Here is a 25,347-nt window from a genome sequence, read left to right as displayed (position 1 = left end):
AGGTCCTCGTTGGAGCGCACACAACTTGAAATTCTCCAACCACTCAACACAGTCTGGGGGCGAAAGGACGATTGCTTAATGAACGTGCAAACAGTCGAGCAAACAGGAGATTATGCTGCCACTGGACAGCGCCAGTGGAGGAGCCCACCTCTTCCACCAGAAATGTTGGGTAAACATCTCTCGCGTCCTTGTCCACTTGTAGCTGTCCGTCCCTCCGTCCGTCGTCTCCCCGGACAGCATTCAAGTGTTAATTGTGTGCGTGATTTAACAGCCCCAGCCCATTCTGGCCGCCAAGAATAATTGCTTTTTGATTGAGTCCAATGTTCATGATGGGACATTGTGGGGGCCTGCAAGTTCAACTTGAATGCTACAAAATGCTCCATTCGTTCAGCAGCTCTCTCTTCAAAATGTACTATCCACAGGAGCTGGCTCGCCCAAGAGCACGTCCTCCGCTTTATGGGAATTACATCGATGAAACTGGGACTCGTTGCTTCAAGTCGCCTCGCTGCTGCAGGAAGAGCACAGTTTCGGGACCGATACTAACTTATGTCAAGGGATACTGTGATACTTCGTCGCTGCACGGCATCCGGTATTTGACGGACTCCAAATTGCGTCACTTTGAAAGGTAAGCTCATTTATAAAACCAATAATATTAATGTAAATCAATCAACTTAAGAGAAAATTTACGATGAAAAAAATTCAAAGTGAAGTAAAAATTATCCCCAAAAAATGATATTTTATTGGAAAAGTTGTCGAAATTAATTCCCCAAAAAAATGCATTTGGATTCAAATTCTTCACTGCCATATCTTTGTCAAAACTTATCCGAGTTAAAATAGTACTTAACCTATTTGGATTTTATTTTATAATCGTGCATTCGATTATCAAATAATTGCAGTTAATAAAATAAATCAAAGACGTGTAAAATTGCATGTTTAACTAGTCTATGACACTTCAGGTTCATTTGGCTATTGATTCTGGTGGGCACCTTCATTTGCGCAACTATTGTGTATATTGATCTCAGTGCACTTTACAACTCTGGCCGTGTTCAAACAACCATTGAAAACAGCATGCAGCCCGTATTCCGAATCTCATTCCCAAGTGTGGGCATTTGTCCACGCAGTCGCATCAATTGGCTGAAAATGCAACAGGAAGTGCCCCAGCAATTTTTGGGCGCCAATGCCACCCAGGAGCAAAAAGACGTCTTTATACAATTCTTTACAGCTGTTTCTACTGTAATCTTTGAAGATATGAGTAATCTGAAAAACATTTTTGAGAACCAAACTCTCGCAGCGAATGTTCACCAACTGGATGGCTTGGATGTGTCGAGTGTGTTGCGCTATGCGCATCATGATTGCACTGATATCTTCGTGGAATGCAAATGGAGAGGCAAGCAGCAAAACTGTTGCGAGATATTCGAGTTGCAGATCACTGAATTGGGCATCTGTTGGATCTTCAATTCGGCGGTCAGTGTACAGATGCAACAACGTGCGGTGAGCATTAATAAGTATATTTTTAAAGAAACTTTTTTCTGAGTGCAATCATACATTTACAGAAGGTCGACAAATACTATCCGCTCCGCACTGCAAAAGCCGGGCCAGGTACTGGACTGGATGTATTTCTGCGCTTAAACAAATCGCTAGTTTATCCTGGCGTTAGCGGCTCATTCATGATTATCAAGCAGCCACAACAGTGGAGCGATTCAGCCCGAGAGTTGCCCACCAACTCGTTCAATTCAGTTAGTCTGACGCCTCGCTACACGAATTCCGAGGCTGGAACCCGAACTGTGGATGCAAAGCAAAGGGGTTGCCTCTTTCCCGATGAGATCCACAACCCGTACTACAAGAACTTGCCGGGCTTCACCTATTGGCGAGGCAATTGTCGCACCAAATGCCACCAGGAGTATGCGATTAAATTGTGCAATTGCTCTGCGGATATGTTCTTTCCCCGTAACAAAGATGGTGAGTACAATTCTGAGTCTGGCCTTAATTGATTTGGGTAACTATTTTATCGCAATTTAGATCATTTTGTAGACTGCAAGCCATCTGATTTTCGATGCTTATACGACCACAGATGTAAGTACAGAGCAGCATTGACTAAACTATAATTAAAACTGCACACTTCCTAGTGACATTTGGCGTGGAGCGCCTTCCTCTGGAGCAGGAGTACGTGGACAGTGTGTTCAAGGAGTACATGATCTGTGACTGCCTGAACAGCTGTTCACAGCTGGTTTACGACACCATCTTCAGCAGCAATGCATTAGAGTGAGTATATTAATCTTAATCCTAATCTTCGACGTCTCATAAAAATTAACCCATAAAGCTCAGACGAAATGAGGCCCGATGCGTACAGCATGCATCTGGACGTGTTCTTTCAATCGCCTTGGTTCATCAAATATCAAACACAAATGCGCTTCACTTTTGTGGAACTGCTCGGTGGGTATTATCCACCATTCACAATGAACATAATCTACTTGAATATGTGCATAACAATTGCAGCTAGCTTTGGTGGCATCGCTGGTCTATTTCTGGGTGCCTCGCTTCTCAGCGCCTTCGAGTTGGTCTACTACTTTACCATTGGTCTATATTTATATTTGTTTGGCGGCAACAGGAAGTCCAAGCAGACATCACCAGCACAACCCGTCACAATATATTTTCCGCGCAAGATAAAACCAATTAAAGTTAAGTATTGAACAAAGTTATTAAATACATAAATGAGATGTTAACTGAACAACAATTATGTATGCTGTATGATAATCTTAATAAACAAAATTTAGCAAACGATAGAATATTGCAATATTAGTGTTTCTTAGCTTAATAAAAATCCAATAACTAAACTTAAACGCAATCAGTACTCCAAATAGCACCCAAACTTAAGCCAGACATTTTTATATTTTACTTGAGTAATTGCAAATAATATTCATCTTAATCCTCATCAAAATGTGCTAAAAGTAAACGCCTTTTGTACGTTTAAAGAGACAAACAACATTTCTAATACATAAACTTAAACACAATCATTATCCCAAGGAGCAATCAAACCTAAGCCAGACATTTCTACATTTAACTTGAGCATTTGAAAACTAAATTAAAATAATCAGTTTTATTTTTCCCACCATCACGTATACATATGTATATATTTGTATTAAAATATTCACCAGGCGTTCGTCCTTTTATTAAACGGATGTCGCAGTTTGCTTTTGGGCGTTGCCTTCACAATTCCCGACTCGTGATGGACGTGACTGACTTCGTTCTGTAAATAACGCAGACACTTGACCCACATCCGCTTGAGATTCTTGCAAAAGACAACGTTGTATTTGTTGTCATAAAGGTGTAGTAGGAAGCCCACAGTCAGAAAGTAAATCAGCTCAACACCACTGACCATTGAGGCGCCCAGGCAGAGTCCAAATATGCCGCCAAGATTAGCTAAAGAAACGAACATATTTAAATACACAATACAACTGAATTGAAATCTCTTCAAAGGTGCACCTATCAAATCAATGCTGCTAAACTCGAGGCTAGTGCGATAGGTTATCATCATTTCCACAGCGTAGTGCACATCGACTTTGAAAAACTTCAGCGTTGGAGAAGCAGGCCTACAAAACATCGATTCTGAAATATTGTATCAAAATATTTCAGAGAGAGTAATTTACAAATTTTTAGCAGACAATGGCAGCGTTGTGGTGGACGTATAGTATTCCAGCAGATTACAACTGACCATGCAAGGACAAGTCATGCCCTGTTTTGTGACACTATAGTAATCATCCTCCTCCAAATGCTTATTATATCTGAAAATATCTGCTAAATACATTTAATATGTTGATGATTAGAGACAACCACCACTTGACTTGCCATTGTGACGTGAAAGGCAACGCAGACTCGACGCAGTGCAGTTCTTTACTGAAGTACAGAAAACAGTAATAAATTCAAGATTAATCCGTAATTTGTCCAATGGGAGTCCGGAAAAACTTACCTTGTCGGGTTTTCGGAAAGAAAATGGGCAGCGTGCAATTGCACAATTTGACCAAATAGGACTCGTGACAGTTGGTTAGGCAGTTGAATAGTAGAAAACTCTTGGTCAAGCGTCCCGGTGCATCGCTGATGCCAAAGTCTACGGACTCGTCCACAAAATGACAATTGCGGCGGGCTGGCGGAATGTCGCGAGTAGTGTTATCGGTACGTGTCTGCAGAGGTTGCACTGTAACGTGGGTCTCCGTGTTTGGTGTTATGGAGTGGGCATCATTATTTATCTGATTGGGTTTCTTCACCATGAGCTGCAAATGGATGAATAGGTTAAGCATTCAATCGTACTAATCACAGTTCGAGCTATTCACATAGACATTATCCGTGGCCAACGAATTTGGTCGCTTGAAACTGTCATTTAACAGTAAGTTGAAATTGAGACCCGAATTTTGACCGGCCTTGGCATTGTGCTTTGGATAGTAGGCGTCACCTTCGCGTTTCCTAATCTCATGCGATTGATCCGATAGCTCCGAATTGAATACCAAACATAATCCATACTCTGTCTTCTCCAGCACAAAATAGTCGCAGCAATTGAAAACCGTTTGCCGCCACATACAGGAACCCGACACCAAAATATCTTCACAGCCCAGCGTCAGGAAGTGCACCAAGGAACTGAGATTGATGAAATCTAGAGCCTCCAGATTTTGATCTTCCAATTCTGAAACACTATACTTGAAGTTGTCGAATCGCAGCGTTTCCAGGTATGCAATCAGTTTGGTAAATCCTTCGACAAGCTCTTCACTAGAATTTGCGGGCAGAAATTGTGCCTTGGCTGCGTCCACCTTGCTCCAATTGATGCGATTGTCAGTGCAGACCCCCACAGCCGGAAAGTGTACATAGAAGACAGGATACTGTGGATTCTCAATAACCGTTTGCAATTTCTGGGCACCAAAACGCTCCGAGAGTAGCAAATAAAAGGAACAGCAAAGTGTAACGCTGACGATGAGTAACACGCTCCAAATGAGTCTATATCACAAAAGAAAGAGGTATTCATTGGAAGAGATTAACTTTTGAGTTGTCAGATGCAAAACACCTCTCCACATTATGTAGCCTGGGATCGTAGAGATAGCGCACACAATGTATGGTTGATCGTTCACAATAGTAGCGAAAGTATTCTCGGACCAAATCCATAAAAGACTTGTCCTCTTCCTTGGCCAACCTGGCAGCCTGCGCTGCCTTAACCATTTTGCCAATGCGCTACAAACAATGAAAGTGCTCCGGTTTTATATGCCTCAAATTTGGAAACTTCTAATTGCAGTTTGGAACCGTATCACTAAATAGATATGTATATCCATTATGCCAAACAAATTTAGTGATCGAATTGTTATGTTTCGGTGGCACTGATAAGTCTGTTGATTGTTAATAATTATCTAGCTACAAACTATGGGGAAAATTTATATTAGCTATTCAATCTGTCGCCGAATCAGTGATTAGCTGCCTCACCTACCAATCAGTTCATCAATATGAGCACTGTTATTAGGAAGCCCGATTTCGATAATGACGTTGACAAACCGAATAAAGTTCAGGCACATAATGAAGCCTGCTTCTGCCTCAGATGGTAAGTGCTTAATTCAGTTCAATTATAAGCTACTTAACACTTCCTCAATTGATTTTCTCAGCTTCGCACGCATTATACTACTGCTACTCGGTGCAATAATGACAATTTATGTTTGTATTCTATCCTCTGATCGGTACTTCAAGTACTGGGTTCAGACCACAATCGATCGCACCGATGTCCACGTCTCGAAGATTCCCTTTCCAGCGATTACTATTTGCCCCGCAGACATAACTCTGGATAACTGGCAGACGGGCAAAAAGAGATAAGCGCATAAAGCTATTTAATTTGGTGCAGAGCGTTCATTGGCGGACAGCTGCCAATGTCCAAGAAACAGAGCGAGACCTCAAAGAATTCGAGGAGTTTAAGAACCAATCGTTGCATCATATCGACAGTTTATTTAAATACAAGTGCGAGGACCTATTTGTACGGTGCACCTGGCGACGCAAGGTTGTGGATTGCTGCAGTGTTCTGTTCAGACGAATGACTCTCGGCACCTGTTCCTCATTCAACTCGATATATGCCGAGAATCCGGATCCTACGTGGCCTTGGTCGGTCGCCGATTATGGTATCAAGAGCGCACTGAATATCCAGTTAAATCGATACCTAAATGGCATTCGACTACAGGCTATAGGAGTAAGTTTTGGGATTTAGTACATGATTTGGATGAGTCAATATTTTATTTCGGATATATATATTTTAATATAACTTCCACAACTGTCAAAATTTATTTTTAAAACGTATTTTCCAAGAACTGAAATCTTTGCTTAGATGTTTTGTTTGTGAAAAGGGTCTATCAGAGTCAAATAGAGACAATATCACCAAGATCTTCTGATTAACACCCTACATAAACATCTAAGCAATGATTTCAGATATATTTTAAAAGTATTTCTTTATTTTTCAAATCTTATCTAATTCAAAAAGATGTATCATATGTTGTTTAATCCTTTAAGACGACTTTTACATTCAGTTTACTTCAAATCTCAATAGCAATATCGTAAAAATTGAACTAACTTTCGGATACACAGGACACAACTGTCGATTGCTGTGGTGAAAATCTCAATAAAATAAATTAATGCATATTTTCAAGGTCATTGTGCAGGAGCCCTCTGAGTTAATCGGTTCAAGCGTCACTTACACCTCAGATGATCGGATTGTGCTTACCCTGCAACCGTTGCATTTTACAGCTGAGCCAGGTGTCAGGTCGCGTCCGGTGAATATACGACATTGCTACTTCCCGGAGGAGCTGACCGAATCATACTCCGACTGTACATCCCACTGTCATTTTAACTATATATTGGAGAAGTGTAATTGCACCTATGACCTACCCAAGCCAGTCAAAGTGGATCTCAGACGTGAGGAATCAACTCGAAGATGTGAAGTGAAGGATTTGCCGTGTTTGCAGGCTAACGGCGGTAAGGAACCTGAAAAGTACTCGATTCAAATGTGATATACGACTGAATCAACGCTTTTCCCAAAGTATCACTCTTCTACATGGGCAACATAATAGAACAGTCCAAGGACAACATCTTCAATACAACCGATTGCGAGTGTTTTCCCAGCTGCACCCACACTCAGTATCATGCAGTTACATTCACGGATAAATGGAACAGCTTGGAAGGCAATGAGAATTATATCAAAGTCGATGTCCACTTTCAGGAGGCGACCCTATTCTCTTATCGCTCCACACTGTACATAACCATTCTTGATTTGATGGGTGAGTTTTCAAATTGATTTCCCAGCGCATTTCACTTGCTAATATATTTCTTCTTTTTCCCAGTTTCTTATGGCGGCATAGCTGGCTTGTTCCTTGGCATATCTGTGCTCGGAGCAGTAAATGCTATCTTGAATCGCATTTCCTGCTGCAAGAAACACGTACCTGAACCCGAATCCAAACCCGTCAAACCTGATCACGCACCTTAAAGGATCTCACGTTTCTGTACCTGTAAGAAAATCCCACAATTGTTTAACTGTTTAATCACAAAACACAAAAATAAATTCAAAAGAAATGCATACAAATACCTGGCTGCCTTGAGAACTCATCAAATTTCAGCTACCTGCTGCCGCTGTGGAAAATTTCCACAAATTTGGATTGCGACGACAGTGAAGCCTCGATGATTCCACTCCGCTTAAATGGGTATAATAAACCTTAAGGTATATGTTATTGATTTAGAGATAGAACTGTTCGACTTGCATATCTCACAAAATTTGTGCATACAAATATACGCTAAATAAGTTTATTTCAATTTTTCGATAACCCCCCATTGAACTGATAATATTGTTTAGTTAACATTGATCCGTTTCAGTCGAACGCAAATACATACACAATTTGTGAGTAGGGCATGTAGTTCAATAAAATATGTTTTGTAGACATACACATGTACATATATATATAGACGTGACCAGGCCGCAAGATTCAAATCAAAACCCTCATTAGGATCTATACCCAATGCCCAACAAACAGAGTGGGCTTATCTGCAGGTCACCTATGAGCGATCACAAGTACTTTGAACCTGATTTAATCACATCACAGAAGAGCACTTGCTTATTCTAGACAACTCACATATACCCTAACAAATCTAATAAATATATATCAAATTTGCCATGTATTTTGTTACGCTCATATCAATATCAATAATCCTATCATAAAATGTGTAAAGGATAACTAATATTTAATATTACATTAAGCATATTAAATATTAGTTATCCTTTACACATTTGATGATAAGATTATAATATGTACTCTAAATTCATGACAATTAAATCTATTAAGTTTATTATAATGTAGGCTTAGTAATCAAACATTTAAAACACTTATAGAATCAAGTAAAAAACCTTTCTCATTTCATCATTGAAAGTGAAGAAAGAGGGTATTTTATAGCTGTGCTTCCGCTGACATTTTTGTGTTCCTCTTTTTGAGTGAAAATAGGTAGAAGAACTTTTACGAGAACGATCGCAGCAGACCAATGCCAGTATAAATACCGGCTGGTCGAGTCTAAACATTTACAGTCCAATTTTGAACATTGAACAACGCACAATGAAATTCTTCGTTGCCATCTGCATGCTGTTTGGCTTGGTAAGCATTGAGAATGTGTGAGTAACTTAGTCCTTGACTAATGCTGTTTAATATGCACAGGCCACCGCCGAGTATGTTGTCAAGAATAGGGAGAATATGTTGAGCTATCGCGAGGAGTGCGTCAAGGAACTGGGTGTGCCCGCCGAGCTCGTCGAGCAGTATCAGAAATGGGAGTATCCCAACGATGAGAAAACCCAATGCTATCTGAAATGCGTCTTCACCAAATTCGGCCTGTTCGATGTCCAGTCTGGTTTCAATGTCGAGAACATTCACACCCAATTGGTCCGCGGCGCTGCCAGCCACGACGATGAGATGCACGGCAAGATTGCCGCCTGTGTCGACAAGAATGAGCAGGGTTCGAATGCCTGCGAGTGGGCTTGGCGCGGTGCCAACTGCCTGGTGAAGAATCACCTGCAGCAGATTCAGCAGAGCCTGGTCGCCAATGCCGAAATTACACCTAAGAGTAAATAACCAATAATTTTGTCTACGCATTTCCCTAAATAATAACAAAAAGCAAACAATGATTGGCATTTGGAGTGTACTCAATAATTTCATTCACTTAGACACTTAGCCCATAATTGAATCGAATAATACTTAGCGAGCTCGATTTGGAGCCATGGGGTCATTTGCCATGTTGCTGTACACAAAGGAACTTGTCGCACCGCGAGCCCAATTCAGGCGGGGATTGCTTCGCTTCAAACGTCATCCGGTGCGTGAGAAGTACGGAAGAATGGTGTGTCATTTGTTTGCCCACTCGACGATTCACGGCATGCAACATGTGTCCGCAGAGCGGCGTCCGAGAGTGCGCTTCTTCTGGCTAATGGTCGTGCTGCTGGCCACAATTAGTTTTCTTGTCATGTTTTCCGTATTGGACCATCATCACAATGAGCAGCAGTTGGTCAGTATAGTGGAGACCACACAGTTGCCTGTTTACAAAATTGAGTTTCCGGCCGTGGCGATCTGTCCGTGGAATCACGTCAATTGGCTGCGCGCCTCAAGGGCTGCCGAACGCTTTCTGCCCCACAATACAGATGCGTATGCGCGTGAAGCATTCCACCAGCTGCTCATTGGCATGGAGCAGATGACCTTTGGCAAATTTGAGTCACTTGCCGAGGTATCCAAGCGTAATCTTTCCTCACTGGCCCACCTCAGTATAAGGAAGCTTGCCAGCTATTTGGCCTATCGCTGCGACGAGCTCTTCGAGCCGGGCTCCTGCATTTTCGATGAGACCAGCTACGACTGCTGCGATCTGTTTGTGCCGGAGTACACTGAGAACGGTCAGTGTTTGGTCTTTAACTCGCTCATTTCGGAGAATTCGCGCAAGAAGAAACTGTTCAATGAGTTCTATCCGTTAAAATTGAGCACAGCAGGCGAAGGATCTGGACTGCAGTTTGTGCTGCGCATGAACGACTCCTTTTTGCGAGCGGGCACCGAAGTGCCATTCGCCATGAATGTGGGTTAATATTTCCAATAAAGCAATCAAGTCACCAAGTCACTTTTCTTCCTTCAGTTGATGATCAAGGAGCCCAACGAATGGTCACCGCACAAGCGCTACCATCTCTATTCGAATACGGAAAACCTTGTATCCATTGATCCGATGATGGTGCAAACATCCACAAACACTAACAAAATGCATCCGAAAAAGCGACGCTGCTATTTTGATGTAAGTGTCCATTTTGAACATACTCCACAAATCGTTGACCAATTGTTTTATTGAAGAACGAGAGAAATCCCAATTTTCCGCTTACGGATATGCCCTATAGTCGATCCAATTGCATTGCAGCCTGTCTGCAATCCTCTGTGCTTTACCACTGCAGATGCACAATGCCTCTGTTTTTGCCATCAATCGGTGGGTAGCAGTTAGCTACTAGATCTCCTAAAGCTCTCTCGACCCTTAAGATTCCTTTCCTTTGCAGGTTACACTCGCGAATGCAGCGTGTTAGACTTTCCTTGCCTCTATAGTCACAGGGATGTGTTTGGCTACGTGAAAGTGGATGATCAGGAGCTGTATATAAATGATTCGCGTCGTGGCCAATTCTGCATGTGTCCCCACAGTTGCAACACTAAGTCGTACTACACATATCTGAATGTGCGTCAATTTATACAGTAAGTGGCAACAATCTCTCGTCCTACCTATATCTCTAAATCCTCCGTAAACGCAGACCAAATACGACTGAACGCAGACAAAGACGCATCAGTGCCGATATCTATTATGGCAGGCGGGTTTTGACGAAGATAGTGACGCGGCTGCAGTACACCTTTCACGATTGGGTTGCCAGTTTTGGTGGCATTCTGGGTCTCTATGTGGGCGCCTCGGCGCTCAGCTTTGCCGAGCTGGCTCATGTTCTTGGCCAGCTGCTGTGGTCGCTATTTGAGGATTTGTGCGCCTCATTTAAGACAAACAAGTTACGAGTAAATAATATTTAATGTGCTTAACGTGTCCTTGGTAATAATAAATGTGTACTTGGAAGAAGAACTTATTTCTGCTTCGTTTCCTGGTCAGTCGGGTAGCGTATATAAATAGCCGGATTGGGCACTGCGGCGGGCGTCTCCAAGAATTGATCAAAATAGGAGCAGCCGATGGCGAGGGCGCTGCCATCGGCACTGAAGTTAAGCGTCGATATGTAAGTGTCGTATTGGTGGAACTGGCACAAACGCTTCTTGTTGAATCCATCCCAAATATTTACAATACAATCCGAGCCGCCCGTGGCAAATGTATGATAAATATTATGAAAGCTGACGGCATTCACCGGATAGATTTGCTCAATGTTGTTATCCTTGTTGCGATGGCATTTGAATGCAAATTTTCGTCTCTGCACCTCCGGATCATGATCGAGATATTCAACGGCCACACGGCCCTCAATCGAGGACATCACATAGCCCTCCTTGTTGGGAAACAGACGAATACAGCGTGTCTGATACTTGAGCGACGATTCGCGTTTCATGATGTAGCTATCGGTTTTACGCAAATCCCAAATGAGCACTTTACGGTCCGATGTGGCAACCACAATCTTCTCATCAATCACAGACATGGAGTAAACCTTGCCATTGTTCTGTTCAAAGGAGCCAACGCAGCGCTTCTCCCGCATGTCCCATAGCTTGACCGTCCGGTCCCAGCTGCCAGTCAGTATGCCATTCACATATTCCGCATGCTCCACACACCGAATGGGCTCGTCGTGGGAGCCAATCAAGGACTCCGCTTGTGTGTTCACATCGTAGAGGCGCAGTTGATTGTCCAGTCCACCGCTGACTACATGCACTATATTCTGTTTAAAATAGGATTAGTTTGATTAAATTAGACATATTTATGTAGTGATGACAAACCATAAAGGCACAATCTAAGATGGGCGCCTCCTGTACAAATTTTTGGCGCATTGAGTTTGCCGCCACATCGTAGAATCGAAGCGTTCCATCCCACGATGATGCGGCCATATACTGATTCGATTTGGAGCCAAATTTTACGGCCGATATGAGATCCTCGGGCGGATTGTTCAATTTAAACTCAGACGGGCCCATTTATGTTTGATTTAACAGACAAGTAACAAATTACAAACTGTGGTCGCTGTTCCAAAGCGTTAATAAACCAAGCCGCATAAAAACGTTGAATAAATGCTTAGCATGGTCACCCAAATTGTCGCAAGCAACTCTGTTGCGCAGAGCGCTACAAAACTCTGACTGATATGAAACTCACTATTAAAAGACTGCTAGGTTTAAGCACAAAGCAAGCAATTGTATAGCATTGTCTGATTAGAAGTTTAAATTTGATCTTTATTTATGGAAATAATAATTGCTATCATAAATATATCGCTTATTAGCGCTTCGTAGTTCTGTCAGCATTTACTGCACTGTAATTAGACAAATTAAATTTCCATTAAATTGTGAATTTCATGTAACATTGGCATTTTATTATTAACAAACAATTACTATCACAACTAAATGGCTTGAACTATTATTACGCTATTTTCTTTTTGGAAGTACATATATTGGTGGTTGTGTTATACATATATGATATATTTGAGCAATTAACTGCATTATTTGATTTTATTCTTACGTTTGGGCTCCGGTCCATCATCCGCAGTGCTCAATGCAATCGCGAACTGTGCCGCATAATACGTTATCATGATCTGCAATCGGGGGCACGGCAAGTCAACATTCAAGAACATCGTTACAGCGATTAGTGCATCGGATATGACAAACAGACCAGCGCCCACAGCACAGAAGATCGTGAGGAAATTCTTTGAATCAACGGCACGTGCCACAGAGCGCCACAACATGGTCGTGATGAGCACACAGTAGATAGGCACACCAATCACAAGCACCTCATCCAAATGCTTGTGCACGAAAACAACAACTGAAAAGCGAATATATTATTAAAAATACGCAAATTTAAGCATCGGATTCACTCACAGATCACTACGGGTATATAAAGGCTTAATCCAATTAGCCACTTGAGTGGATGCCAGCCAAATGCGCTTACATAGAAGGTGTGCGCCACGCCGAAGGATATCATTCCCCAGGAAAATAAATTAATATTGAGCAATGCATCTCCGCCGCAGGAGAAGAGCAAACCCAGCAAGATCCACCTTGAGCGAAGATAGCTAAAAATATACATGATATTGTACAAACGACAAAGTTGAAAATAAATACGATCTTACTCATTATTAAAGGAGAATCCTTTAATCAGGACATAAATCATCAATGACACAATTGGCAGACACTTGAGGCATGTGGTCCATAGTTCACCCTGTGGATCTTCACGAACCAGAGCAAAGTAGAGCAGCACACTTGAGAAAAACGGCAATAGTTTCAAAACATGGGATGTGGCCTAAAATATAAGTAGGTAAATTAAAACAGAAATGTATATTAAACGATTAGAGTTAATCAATGGACGATGGAACCTTAAATAAACCAGCAGCGATAAGGCTTCAACATGCGGTAGCCATATTTCAGATGATTAGATTAAAGATTAACGAGCTGGCAACTCCGTCCACATTCGTATTTTATACATTTTGCATAATATGCTTTTGCAATAAAAGAACTGGACACTTTCACTTTTATTTTATGAGCTTTTGGCAGCAAGAGAGTGTGTATAAGAGAGAGGGAGAGACAGAGAGAGAAGTGAGCACGGGAGATGTAGTGTGCAAGGTCAAGGACAAAAGCTCCACACTCTTTTTACATTTTGTGTGCTGTTGTTGTTGTTATTGCTGTTAGATAAAGCATCCGCCATGCACAAAGCGTATGCAGCACTCACACACACGCACATACGCACGCTCACAAAATCATTTGTGTTCACAAAAATAAAAAATTAACAGCGACGCTAATGGAATGAAACACAAAGCTGAGCAAACAAGGCAGACGGAGAATATCGCATTGCTGTAAGATTCCTATATATACACACAAATCTGTATATATTTATGCAAGTGCATGGAATGCTGTGTATACATTTTAGTTAAAAAATAAAAATCACTTACGGCCTGCATTCTGTGGTGTTCAAATTAGCGTTTGGACTTTTAATTGCGGTTGCTCCAACAAGCTGCCGTTTCGCACGATGGAGCCGACAGACAGAAACAAACACCCCAAAAAACTAAAAAAAAACAAACTGTACACCCGGCGGAACACACACACAGGCAAACACGTTGCGCACTTTTTGACCAACGCCAATATACTGATTTTGAAGCGTATAAATTTCTGCTAGGCTGCCTTGCTTGCTTGCTCGCTGGACACTAGGCCGGCCCCGACTTTGATTGCGATTGCCCCTCTCTACCTCGCACCCCATCGCTCCACCTTGCGCTGTAGAGAGCCATGTGCAGCATAAGCAGCATTCTGCCAGATACACAAACAACTGCAAGCAAGCTTGCTTGTTTTTATTGTCTTTACCTTTCTCACATGCATTTCACCTATGCGGAGAGCAAGACCGCCAAAAAGCACACATACAATATAAAATGAGAGACTAATAAAGAGAGAGCGAATGAGAGTGGCAATTACCGTAAGGGTTCGTTCTCCCGCAACAGGTTAATTGCGTGTAACAATGCGCTACAGCGTAGGGCATATAAGCACTCATTTGAGCTTTGCTAGTCTATACGTTCGGAGAAAGTCATGCGCACACTCGCTCAAGTCAAATTAGCATGTTGTAGCGCTCTCTCTCTCTCCCTCTCTCACTCATTCATTCTTTCACTCAGTTACTGATAGCGAATTCAAAACAATGCAACAATTTCTGCACACTTTCACTGCAATACATAAGCTTTAAGCTCTCGTCAAGCTTTTTCTGTTTCGATTTGGTCAAAGCTTATTACGTTTTAAGTTGTGGCATTTTTCAGGCGTGCAAAATATTAAGTTTGCTCCGGAAAAATTTAATAAATTCATATAATTAACATAGAAACAAAAGTAAGAAAAATGTACTAAATATTGTAAGAAAAACTTGCTAGAAAATAAAAAAAAACATATAAAGAACCAGTTAAAATGTTGATGTTAGTGCAAGGCAAAAGTTGTTGCCCCTTGCTGAAAAATTGTGTATCCATTGTGAGGGGCTGTTCTCGTTGTTGAACACTTTTTCTCAAAGCAAACTAGGATATCATTTATTAAGACATTTACAATTCAGTGTGGTTCTCCGCTAACTATACAATATTTTTACTTTTTGTGAAAAATTGCAATAATCATAAATAAAAATTCTCAATTTGTTTTAGTGAGTTCCGATATTTCTTTTGATCATAAATAATTATAAGCAATTGCAAAAGGTTTGTTTTATTTTTCTCCGTACATCTTGAAAGCAATAAGAATTATTTGAGCAATTGAGTGGTTTTAATTACAAGCTAGCTGGAGAAGGGAGTGACTTAAAAAGAGCACTTGTCTAACAAGTAATAAATTAAAGCTAATGCTAATTTCCATAATGAAAGTAAATACAAGCCTTGGCACATGCTAAGTGTACACATTCGTCGACCTCCGGGGACGTGGGCGAGACATCAAATCCTGCAGCCACTCAAGAAATGAGTAGAGGCCATGCTTTTCTGGGCCACTGGGTGGTGTCACACACACACACGTACACAACAACAACAACAGTCACAGTAACAGGCAGGCGGACAACCCACATTGATATATACATATATACATAAGTGCACGTTGAACTTGAACAGATTTTGCATTGCATTCAACGCTGACATCATTAGCAGGCTGAAAGCACAAATTCCAATACAATACATATACACATATGAACGTACGCAGTACAGAGTCACCCCATTTTATTGAATTACATTGATGAATTCATGATTGTAAACAGATAAAAAAGGCAGTGGCCAAAAAAACAATTCGTGATCCAGCTATTAATGAAAACTAATTTGTGAAGATCCCAATTCGTGAATGCAGTCCTTGCGATTCCAAATGATCGAAGCTTTCGAAAAATCTTTAAGATATGCCCCTTGAAGTATGCTTCATCTTTTATTGATGCCAACTTAGTCAATGCAGCAACCTTTCACTGGTGTGTGCTCATGCGATCTAAACGGTATAGATTGATCATATTATATCTTTATTTGCTTAATTGTAACTTTTTTTGTGTCCTTGTACAACTTGTGCAACTGCCTATGACACTTATGCTTGAGTTAGAATTGTATCATTAAAAAAAATTTGTTATCCACGCTTTTGGGCTAATGCAAATGTGACTATTTAAAATCGTTCTGTGTTGTGGTTTAAATTGAAATCGTCCAAATGTGAATAAATAAAACACACCTACAACTTCTATAACTAACTATATACATACATATTCATATCAAGTGTTCCATTTTATTATAGTAAAATGAATGTTGCATGGTTCATCACTATAATCGAACTTTCCATTACCTTAATAGGTTCGACTAGCACTCAATTCATCATTCTCTGAGACAGCTATCAATTGGCGATTGCACGCAACATGGCGTGTCCTTTCTTTCGTCGGGCCGACTCGCTGGTGCGTCAGCCATCGGTCACAGTGGAGCCGGGTGCCCAATGGAATCTGGAGGATGAGGAGTTATCTCTGGCGGATGATGCACTGACTCTGACCCATCTGCAGATGGCCATACAGCTGCTGACGGCCCCATCGAATGAGGATCTCAATACAGCCGTCACCTCACTGGTGGCCAAGTATCGCCAGAGCTGGCCCAACATCCACAAGCTGTAAGTAACGAAGGGGATAAGCAGTTGCTGCTTTTGGAAATTAATATGAATGCATTTAACACTCAGTAAACTGGATCCAAAGTTCTTTAAATCATGTGCCAACTACGACTATCTGGCGGACATTCAAGATCTACTACTGAAAATGGACGAGGCCAGTGCCAGTGAAATCCTTGTGCTGCTGGGCGAGGAGCTGATCACATGCTGCTGCACTGGGATTATTGAGCGAGCCTTTCGCTGCCTGGGCACCGATCTACAGGAGTTTCTCGGCTCCCTGGACGGTGTATACGATGTGCTTAAATTGCAGGAGGTGAATGATGATTGACGATCCTCAAATAAATGAAATTTTTAATTAACATTTACGTACCCAGGACGATGTGACCGATACGGGCTTTGTGTGTGCCGGCGATGGTGAACTGATCTTCACGTCGGAGCGTCCAGTTATAGCCTGGCTTCTGCTCGGCTCCCTCAAGGCACTCACTCGCATGCTCTACAAGGTCGATGTGAATATCAAAATCGAGCCCGTCGAGGGTGATGCACGTCGCTATCGTTATTTGTTCTCGCTGGTGAAGGACAGCTCCCAGACTCTGCAGTTAGGTCGTCCGGGTGTCGCCGCCAAGCAGCCGGAGACGATGCAACGCAGCAATTCGGCTAATGCCTCGGATCTGCAAATGAATTCGGCCAGTTTCTGCAAGATGTTTCCCTGGCATTTCATTATGAACGAGCAGCTGGAACTAGTGCAGCTGGGACGTGGCTTTAGCAAGCTCTACAAGCCTTATCTAGCGGACTTTGGCTGCCTGGCTAGCACCTATTTTGATTTTAAGCGCCCCAAGGGATTGACCATGAAGTTTCGCGACATTGTCCGTCGCACCTACACACCCTTTCTGATTGGCCTTAATAGCCCGCCAGGCGTATCCGATTTCCCGGCCATTGGACTTGAGATCAAGGGTCAAATGGTGCACTGCCCGGAATCGAATTCCTTGCTATTCATTGGTTCGCCATTTTTGGATGGTTTGGATGGTTTGACATGTAATGGGCTTTTCATCTCTGACATTCCCTTGCACGATGCAACGCGCGAGGTGATCCTGGTGGGTGAGCAGGCACGTGCTCAGGATGGCCTACGTCGGCGCATGGATAAGCTGAAGAGCAGCATTGAAGAGGCCAATTCGGCGGTTACCAAGGAGCGCAAGAAGAACGTCAGCCTCTTGCATTTGATCTTTCCGGCTGAGATAGCCGAGAAATTGTGGCTGGGCTCGTCCATCGATGCCAAGACCTATCCGGATGTGACAATACTGTTCAGCGATATTGTCGGCTTCACCAACATTTGCTCCCGGGCCACTCCGTTTATGGTCATCAGCATGCTGGAAGGCCTGTACAAGGACTTTGATGAGTTCTGCGACTTCTTTGACGTCTACAAGGTGGAGACCATTGGTGATGCTTACTGCGTGGCCAGCGGATTGCATCGTGCCTCCATCTACGATGCCCACAAGGTCGCCTGGATGGCCCTCAAGATGCTCAGCGCATGCTCGAAGCGCATCACTCACGACGGCGAACAAATTAAAATGCGCATTGGCCTCCACACGGGCACAGTGCTAGCGGGTGTCGTCGGTCGCAAGATGCCCAGATACTGTCTCTTTGGCCACAACGTGACCATCGCCAACAAGTTCGAGTCGGGCAGCGAAGCCCTGAAGATCAATGTCAGTCCCACAACTAAAAAGTAAGTTGCGCTCAAAAAACCGCAGAAAAACGTTCTAAAATCTTATCAAAAAAAAATCGTAGAAAACTAACTTTATAATCTTAAATATCTAACTCAAAAAAAAAATTATAGAAAGAAAGTGCGCAAAAATAATGATTGTCAAGATCTAAATTCAAGTATTTTAAATACGTCTTTAAAAGGCTTTCAAAAAATGCAATTAAGTCAAGTAAAATTTAACTTAAATATAAAATAATCATTCTAAAACGAGAATCAGATAAAATCAATTGCCCACTCATTTCAATTTCAGCTGATGTTCTCTAAATTTACTTCTAAATTGTTTACACATTTTTGAGTAATTTCTGATTTGCAAAAATTAAGTGAAATTTGATTGCCTTTTGCTTCTTTGACTAAGTATTTATTTATCTTTGCAGTTGGCTAACCAAGCACGAAGGTTTTGCCTTTGATCTGCAGCCACGCGATCCATCCTGCTTGCCCAAGGAGTTCCCCAATTCGAATGGCAATGGCACCTGCTATTTCCTGGAGAGTTTCCGCAACCCGGCGCTGGACAGCACCCAGCCGCTGGAGGAGCATATTAATGCCGCTATGAAGACCATATCCGAGGGTGGCGACGCCTAAATCTCTTAGAGAATCGCTTGCTCAATAGCCACACAGCAAAACATAAAAACATAGTTCAATGCACACAATTTACTAGTCGAATTCTGTTGCCCTTTGAAAATAACATATTATAATAATAATAATAATAAATTTTCCGTCAACAAGTTTGCGTTCAAGCTCAAAACACACATTTATTGAGTTATTAAGCCTTTGCAGCTGCCTCCGCCTGCTTGGCCCTGATATAGGCTCTGACCCGCTCCCCGATCTTGCTGGCCATCATGCACTTGTGTCCTCGGAAGGCCCACTCGTCTGCAGGACTCTTCTGCTCGTTGTTGTCAATGCAGCCCTGGGCAATCACCAGCGCCTCCTCCTCGCTGAGATCCATCTTGAACTGCTTGGCCAGGCGATCCGCATGATAGCCCTCATGGGTGCAGAAGATGTCCAGCTTCAAGGCTGTGCACAGCAGATACTGACGCACTTCGCTCTCATCGGGGAACTCCAAGTTCTTCAGTTTGGAGATCTGCTCGGCGCTCAGAGGATGCTCCGTCAAACACTCAACGCGTATTTGCTTGATCTCATCGGCCGTCTTCGACACCCAAGGTCCATCAGCAGCGACCTGTGTTTGATTAATCAGAGTTGAGGCTTTTAGGCTAATGAACTATTGAAACTATTATTCAATTTATTTACTAACCAAGGAGCAGAGCGCCAGGCAAACGATTAGATACTTGAACATTTTTAATACCTTCGAGTCACAGCAAAAGATTTTAACTAAATTGCCTACGTTAATGTTGCCTATATTTATAGCTGATTCCCGGAGCAGCGCAGAGTCCGCTCTGCTCTCATGCTCGACAGCTTGAAATGTGTCAAGAGTTCAGCGATAAGCTCAAATACAGACTAGGCAGGCAGTAACTACATATATATTTCAACATATACATTTCAAAAACATAGGATGGCATTTAAATAGATTTTTTATTCATATGTATAACATTTCCAATAAGTGATAAGTCTGTTTTAATGACGATAGACGAAACATATTAAGCCGAAATAGGTGAAATGAATATGTAAACAATAATACTCAATGCATATGTATAGCATTATTAAAGTTTAGTGGCCTGGCGTATTGCTTATACCCATTATAATCACAAATTCGGGAATGACCTCGCCCTTGCCAGATTGTCAACCCCACACAGATGTATTTGCTTGAATATATGAATGCTTTAAAATAAAACAGTCTTTGATACCCATCCAGTCACAGATAATTGCTGCTGATGTCCGAAAGAGACAAGCCTTATCGGAAAGTTTTTTTTTTTATAAATAGCACAAAACTAGTGCGACATTTCACAATTCATCAATTCGAACGATTACATTACAGTTTTCCACTTCCGCAAACTTAACAATTTAATAAATGGAAATAATAAGCGCAATAAGCAACAATCATTTTTGTAGAAACCATCTCAAATATGCACAAGCCAAATAAATTATTTTAATTTTTAATTTTTAGTTGCATTTCATATTTCAGCTGTTTCTGAAACATGCTTTCACTTTTTGAATATTGTACTTCGTGTTCGAATATGCCGCCAAACTTTAACCGATTATTTTATTGTAATCGATAAGGCCACGAAGTTCACTAAATACGGCCACACTTACTGCCTTGAGTCGAATGCTCACTCTTTTATAGAAATTTAACCCATTAAACAACAGAAATGTTAAGCGACAGCTGTTCTATTGTGACAAGTTTTGGAACGTTTTTATTTATATGAGGCAATTAATTGTTATCATAATTAGAGACAATTAGTTGAAGTGGTTCAGATTTTTCTTATCTGTTAACACCCCGTGCATATGGTTTTTGATTTTTTATTTGAAACTCAGAAATGTGTAACTGAATTTGATGCAGGACTAAATCAGTGCACGCTAATAACACAACAGCAAATGTTAAAAAATTTTTGGGTGCCCAGAGCTGTATGTGCAGGCAGAGTGGTAGTGTTGGCTAAATCTCTTTAGTTCCATAAAAAGTAGAAATTTTCGACAGGAAAAGCGCTGAGGAAATGCAAATTGTTGATAGTTACAATACTTGTCGTCAACAAAAGTCATAAAGCCAGCAATGTGAGGAACTGAGTCCCAGTATTGGTTTGTGCGTTGAGTAGTCTATGACAGCGACAGCGGAACGCTGCTCAGCTAGCAACCATCGATTTTTTTCGATCCGAGGCGAGAATCTAAAACGAATGTGGCTGCATCTTTTCTCTCTTCCTCCTCGTCGCGATTGAGCAATCTCAGCAGTAGAATTAAATAGATTAGATTACCATGACAAATACCGATCACGTTGCTCTGACACTAGCCTCCACCTCAATAACGGGAGGCGTGCCCAGCGATGACGGCAATCTTTCACTTTCCCGCAAGAGTCTGCGACGAGTAAGTGAAGCAATTTTCCTTTTTCTTTCTCTTGTTTTTATTTTATTTTGATAAACAAAGTATGTATTTGGCTTGGAAATAAAGTTTGACAATCATGCACGTAATGATGCTTCATTTAAATAAAATATTTTCAACAAAATATGGATTTCCGAATTATTAAAGCCAATCAAGCAGTTTATTTCCTATGCGAACTGCATTGCATTATTCTCCTGTGTGTGAGTAACTTGAAGATTATAATTTAAGCATTTGTTAGTGAAAAAAAGTCTACGTGTCTGTTTGTTAATTATTAATTGTTTTTGGTTTCTGTTCGCATGTGAAACTTGTTAATAGTCGTGGAATCAGCTGCCCCGTTGTCAACGCAATCTGATTATAATGGGCTTGACGGCATTCTGTTTTACGGCGCTGCTCTTTCTGCCCGGCGATCAGCTGATCAACATAAAGGATGTCCATCTGAAGCCGGGAGCAGCTCCATTCCATATACGGCGAGAGAATACCCTACAGAATCCGCATCACCATCCGCACAGTGCGCAAAGCAAGGATGGCAGCAGTCTTATCAACGAATTACCCGGCGATATTTCGGCAGCGGTCGCATCGCCAATGACGGTTGGAAGCCACCCGATTAAGGCAAAGCCGGCAATTGATAAGGTAGCGTAAAAAGTCGTCTGACAATCAATCAATTTAGTTCATAAGAAGCCAATCAGCTGTAGTCGCTTATCAGTAAATGAGTTTATGTATTTCACCTGTACCTCAGTTTGGGGGTGTGGCCCACTCAAAATAACTTTTCATTAACACAGTCCCGGTGGGAACTGATAAGGGTGACGAGGAAATACTTGTATTAGTTTAATGGCCAATTTGGCTTGTAAACTCAACATGTTTTTTTCATTGCAGTTTGATGGTACTATGGACTATCCGATGGAAACGAACTCAGCGGAGAACGTTGTTAATCTGCCCGAAACGGTTCACTCTCTCAATGAGAATGGCAATGGACTAATCGACATTGTCAACAACGTGGAACAGACCCTTGAGCAGCAATCCTCGCTGGCTCTCGATGAACCCTCGAGTATACGTGACGAACTGGAGGAGGCCATTCGACAGCCCAGCAAATTGGCAAATGTCGACATAAAGCAGCATCTGCTGCAGATGGAATCACAGCTGGCAAAGGCCCAGCATTTCCATGGGGCTACCAATGAGCGCCAGGCTGCAGTTGTGGCCGCCTTCAGGCACTCCTGGGCCGGTTACAAGAAGTACGCCTGGGGCCATGACAATCTAAAGCCCGTCTCGCAAGGCTCCCACGAGTGGTTTGGCCTCGGACTCTCAATAGTGGACTCTCTGGACACAATGTACATAATGGGATTAGAAGACGGTAAGTGTGTGTGTGTGTGGCTAGTTTGTGAAATTATTAACTTATTCTGCTTCTCAGAGTTTAATGAGGCACGCGATTGGGTGGCGAATTCGTTGCACTTCCATACCAATCGAGATGTGAATCTCTTTGAGGTGACCATTCGGGTGCTTGGTGGTCTTCTGTCCGCCTATCATTTGAGCGGCGATAGAATGTTTTTGGTTAAAGCATCTGAGCTGGGCAATCGCTTGCTGCCCAGTTTCCTCTCACCATCGGGCATACCCTATTCGGATGTGAACTTGGGTGAGAGATCTGCGCATTCGCCCAAATGGTCACCGGACAGCTCAACTAGCGAAGTGACAACCATACAATTGGAGTTTCGTGATCTCAGCCGCTCCACAAATGTTCCTATTTATGAGCGTGTAAGTTTTTATTATTATTAATATTGTTATTGAAGTATCGGTAATCGTATTTGCATTTCAGGTGGTGAACGTGGTAAACGAGAAGATTCATGCGCTGGATAAGAGTCATGGCCTGGTGCCAATATTTATAAATGCCAATACGGGCACCTTTCGTAATTATGCCACCATCTCGCTGGGCGCACGTGGCGATTCATATTACGAGTACTTACTTAAGCAATGGCTCCAAACCGGTCGCAAGGATAACGACAAGTAAATTTGCCATAAATTCAGTAAATATCATATTTATTTTTAATCCAACAACCATAATTCAATAGTCTTATACTGGACTACATGCAAGCAATCGATGGCGTCCTCACGCAATTGATGCGACGCACGCCACGCGAAAAATGGGTCTATATTGGGGAGCTGATAAATGGACACGATTTTAAGCCGAAAATGGATCATCTGACGTGCTATTTGCCCGGCACCCTGTTGCTGGGCCATCAGAATGGTATGCCCGATTCGCATCTGATGCTCGCCAGAGATATGATGGACACCTGCTATCAGACGTACATCAGACAACCCACTCAATTGGCAGCGGAGATATCATATTTTGCACTGAACGAGAAGGACGAGAATGATATTTATGTGAAGCCGAACGATGCACACAATTTGCTGCGACCCGAGTTTATTGAGAGTCTTTACTATTTCTATGCGCTTACTGGCAATCGCACTTATCAGGATATGGGCTGGAACATATTCCAGGCATTCGAGAAGCACTCAAAGGTAGCCGCCGGCTACACATCCCTGGGCAATGTGAAGAACACGCTGAACACACCAATGCGCGATCTCATGGAGAGCTTCTGGATGAGCGAGACCTTGAAATATTTCTATTTGCTGTTCAGTGACAATCGCAAGGAGATCGACCTGGACAAATGGGTCTTCAACTCGGAGGGTCATCCACTGCCCGTGTACGAGAACTAGCTTTAAAAACAAACGCGACCACATTTGCTGCATCAATACCATCTAAGATAGTCCATAAGTCTATGATGAAAACCCTCAAAAACTGTGGCAATTTGGCAGTACTCTCTTAGTCGTAGTGAAGCGCAAATGCCAAATACAATGCCAAGCTTAGGATGCAAAACATAGATAAATGCACTTGGCCAATATGTAATCAAGATTTGTGTGATATTCGTACTGAGTTACCACATTATTATTATTATTATTATTTATTTATTTAATTGTCGTTAGCACCGAAAACAATGTTGCACACCAACTGCCGCAATGTTGATAATTATAGCAATATTTAACTGGTAGGTACTTAGTACATGTTTATGTAAATTCCCATATGGTATTCGATTTGTAAAAGCCAACAAAAAAAAAATGTAGTCCGGTTTTTAACAAAATAAATAACAACAGAAAAAAAGGGTATTGATTAAATAAAATGCTTGATATTGTAAGTATCTCTGTACTTACGTCGATAAATCTGAAAATTGCCACTTGCACATGGCGGATAATAAAAGACTCGTAATTTAAAATTGTCTGAATCTTGTTTATTCTTATGAATACGTATTTTTCAATTTTTTTGTGTACTATTTGCACTTGCACCCAACGACATGCATTTAATTTAATTGCATCTTTGTTGGTTTTTTGTTTGATTTTTTTCTTTTTAAGTTTCGTTTATGTTTCAATTCGGGTTCTTGTTGTTATCTGTTGCGTTTTTAATACGATATAAGTTTGTTTTATTTACTTAATGCTTATGACGACTATGAATGGATGCGCTTAATAAACTATGAAAGATTAAACTTGATTGATTTCTCATTTAAGTTGATGCTGTAATTAAAACTCACAATGTTGCATTAAAAATCTTTGTTTTGTTTTCGATTTTGTTTCTCATTAAATTACATTTAGACACATTTAGCTGAACAATTTATATTACGATATTGGGTTTTGTTTTTGTATTTTTTTTTTCGTTTTCGTTTTTTTTTTATATATATTTTTTTTGTTTTTTTTTTTTGGTTTTCAGGGAAAGAGTTTCTGTTGAAGCCGATATCGAGTAACCGCTTAGTTTTAGAATACAAATTGAAACAATGTGTATAT

The 25,347-nt window shown here is 41.6% G+C and overlaps 10 protein-coding genes across 11 annotated transcripts; 6 read left to right on the top strand and 4 right to left on the bottom strand.

The window, feature by feature from the left end:
• Nucleotides 1–46: 46 nt before the first annotated feature.
• On the top strand, nucleotides 47–2,773 carry LOC6563292 (pickpocket protein 19). The gene is made up of 8 exons (XM_032737388.2): nucleotides 47–169; nucleotides 423–625; nucleotides 957–1,491; nucleotides 1,554–1,959; nucleotides 2,020–2,073; nucleotides 2,127–2,262; nucleotides 2,321–2,433; nucleotides 2,497–2,773. The coding sequence occupies exons 1-8, from the start codon at nucleotides 113–115 to the stop codon at nucleotides 2,688–2,690; spliced, it is 1,698 nt and encodes a 565-aa protein (XP_032593279.2). The 5' UTR covers nucleotides 47–112; the 3' UTR covers nucleotides 2,691–2,773.
• Nucleotides 2,774–3,111: 338 nt separating this feature from the next.
• On the bottom strand, nucleotides 3,112–5,202 carry LOC6563293 (pickpocket protein 19). The gene is given in 7 exon segments (XM_032736939.2): nucleotides 3,112–3,420; nucleotides 3,484–3,590; nucleotides 3,648–3,792; nucleotides 3,847–3,894; nucleotides 3,968–4,268; nucleotides 4,329–5,049; nucleotides 5,051–5,202. Coding segments are annotated over 7 exon segments (1,746 nt in total). The 3' UTR covers nucleotides 3,112–3,148.
• Nucleotides 5,203–5,440: 238 nt separating this feature from the next.
• LOC6563294 (pickpocket protein 11) lies at nucleotides 5,441–7,581 on the top strand. Its single transcript, XM_001989602.3, has 5 exons — nucleotides 5,441–5,575; nucleotides 5,637–6,208; nucleotides 6,663–6,987; nucleotides 7,053–7,289; nucleotides 7,353–7,581. Exons 2-5 carry the CDS (start codon nucleotides 6,056–6,058, stop codon nucleotides 7,493–7,495), a joined length of 858 nt encoding a protein of 285 aa, XP_001989638.2. The 5' UTR covers nucleotides 5,441–5,575; nucleotides 5,637–6,055; the 3' UTR covers nucleotides 7,496–7,581.
• Nucleotides 7,582–8,565: 984 nt separating this feature from the next.
• LOC6564097 (general odorant-binding protein 99a) lies at nucleotides 8,566–9,172 on the top strand. Its single transcript, XM_001989603.3, has 2 exons — nucleotides 8,566–8,648; nucleotides 8,709–9,172. Exons 1-2 carry the CDS (start codon nucleotides 8,610–8,612, stop codon nucleotides 9,117–9,119), a joined length of 450 nt encoding a protein of 149 aa, XP_001989639.1. The 5' UTR covers nucleotides 8,566–8,609; the 3' UTR covers nucleotides 9,120–9,172.
• A 75-nt stretch (nucleotides 9,173–9,247) lies between these two features.
• Nucleotides 9,248–11,075, top strand: LOC6564098 (pickpocket protein 19). Its single transcript, XM_043215056.1, has 5 exons — nucleotides 9,248–10,101; nucleotides 10,159–10,311; nucleotides 10,368–10,497; nucleotides 10,565–10,754; nucleotides 10,811–11,075. Exons 1-5 carry the CDS (start codon nucleotides 9,265–9,267, stop codon nucleotides 11,073–11,075), a joined length of 1,575 nt encoding a protein of 524 aa, XP_043070991.1. The 5' UTR covers nucleotides 9,248–9,264.
• Nucleotides 11,062–12,209, bottom strand: LOC6564099 (mitotic checkpoint protein BUB3). The gene is made up of 2 exons (XM_001989605.3): nucleotides 11,973–12,209; nucleotides 11,062–11,914 (listed from the first exon to the last, which is right to left on the bottom strand). The coding sequence occupies exons 1-2, from the start codon at nucleotides 12,162–12,164 to the stop codon at nucleotides 11,126–11,128; spliced, it is 981 nt and encodes a 326-aa protein (XP_001989641.1). The 5' UTR covers nucleotides 12,165–12,209; the 3' UTR covers nucleotides 11,062–11,125.
• A 194-nt stretch (nucleotides 12,210–12,403) lies between these two features.
• LOC6564100 (lysoplasmalogenase-like protein TMEM86A) lies at nucleotides 12,404–14,310 on the bottom strand. Of its 2 annotated transcripts, XM_032737090.1 has the most exons (5): nucleotides 14,120–14,310; nucleotides 13,304–13,473; nucleotides 13,056–13,246; nucleotides 12,700–12,999; nucleotides 12,404–12,493 (listed from the first exon to the last, which is right to left on the bottom strand). In XM_032737090.1, the coding sequence occupies exons 1-5, from the start codon at nucleotides 14,126–14,128 to the stop codon at nucleotides 12,486–12,488; spliced, it is 678 nt and encodes a 225-aa protein (XP_032592981.1). In that variant the 5' UTR covers nucleotides 14,129–14,310; the 3' UTR covers nucleotides 12,404–12,485. The 2 variants fall into 2 exon arrangements, with proteins under 2 accessions (XP_032592981.1, XP_001989642.1); XM_001989606.2 differs by lacking the exon at nucleotides 12,404–12,493 and having other exon boundaries at nucleotides 12,520–12,999.
• Nucleotides 14,311–14,947: 637 nt separating this feature from the next.
• Nucleotides 14,948–19,286, top strand: LOC6564101 (head-specific guanylate cyclase). Its single transcript, XM_001989607.2, has 5 exons — nucleotides 14,948–15,032; nucleotides 16,487–16,790; nucleotides 16,857–17,097; nucleotides 17,159–18,504; nucleotides 18,915–19,286. Exons 2-5 carry the CDS (start codon nucleotides 16,549–16,551, stop codon nucleotides 19,117–19,119), a joined length of 2,034 nt encoding a protein of 677 aa, XP_001989643.1. The 5' UTR covers nucleotides 14,948–15,032; nucleotides 16,487–16,548; the 3' UTR covers nucleotides 19,120–19,286.
• On the bottom strand, nucleotides 19,249–19,955 carry LOC6564102 (general odorant-binding protein 99a). The gene is made up of 2 exons (XM_001989608.3): nucleotides 19,790–19,955; nucleotides 19,249–19,714 (listed from the first exon to the last, which is right to left on the bottom strand). Exons 1-2 carry the CDS (start codon nucleotides 19,829–19,831, stop codon nucleotides 19,301–19,303), a joined length of 456 nt encoding a protein of 151 aa, XP_001989644.1. The 5' UTR covers nucleotides 19,832–19,955; the 3' UTR covers nucleotides 19,249–19,300.
• A 1,098-nt stretch (nucleotides 19,956–21,053) lies between these two features.
• Nucleotides 21,054–24,788, top strand: LOC6564284 (endoplasmic reticulum mannosyl-oligosaccharide 1,2-alpha-mannosidase). Its single transcript, XM_001989609.3, has 6 exons — nucleotides 21,054–21,507; nucleotides 21,838–22,152; nucleotides 22,396–22,870; nucleotides 22,928–23,268; nucleotides 23,330–23,517; nucleotides 23,583–24,788. The coding sequence occupies exons 1-6, from the start codon at nucleotides 21,400–21,402 to the stop codon at nucleotides 24,229–24,231; spliced, it is 2,076 nt and encodes a 691-aa protein (XP_001989645.1). The 5' UTR covers nucleotides 21,054–21,399; the 3' UTR covers nucleotides 24,232–24,788.
• Nucleotides 24,789–25,347: the final 559 nt, after the last annotated feature.

This window comes from Drosophila grimshawi, unplaced genomic scaffold (genome assembly GCF_018153295.1).
Source record: "Drosophila grimshawi isolate 15287-2541.00 unplaced genomic scaffold, ASM1815329v1 contig_311, whole genome shotgun sequence".
Taxonomy (NCBI): Eukaryota; Metazoa; Arthropoda; class Insecta; order Diptera; family Drosophilidae; genus Drosophila; species Drosophila grimshawi.
This window is presented reverse-complemented; position numbering and strand designations above follow the sequence as displayed.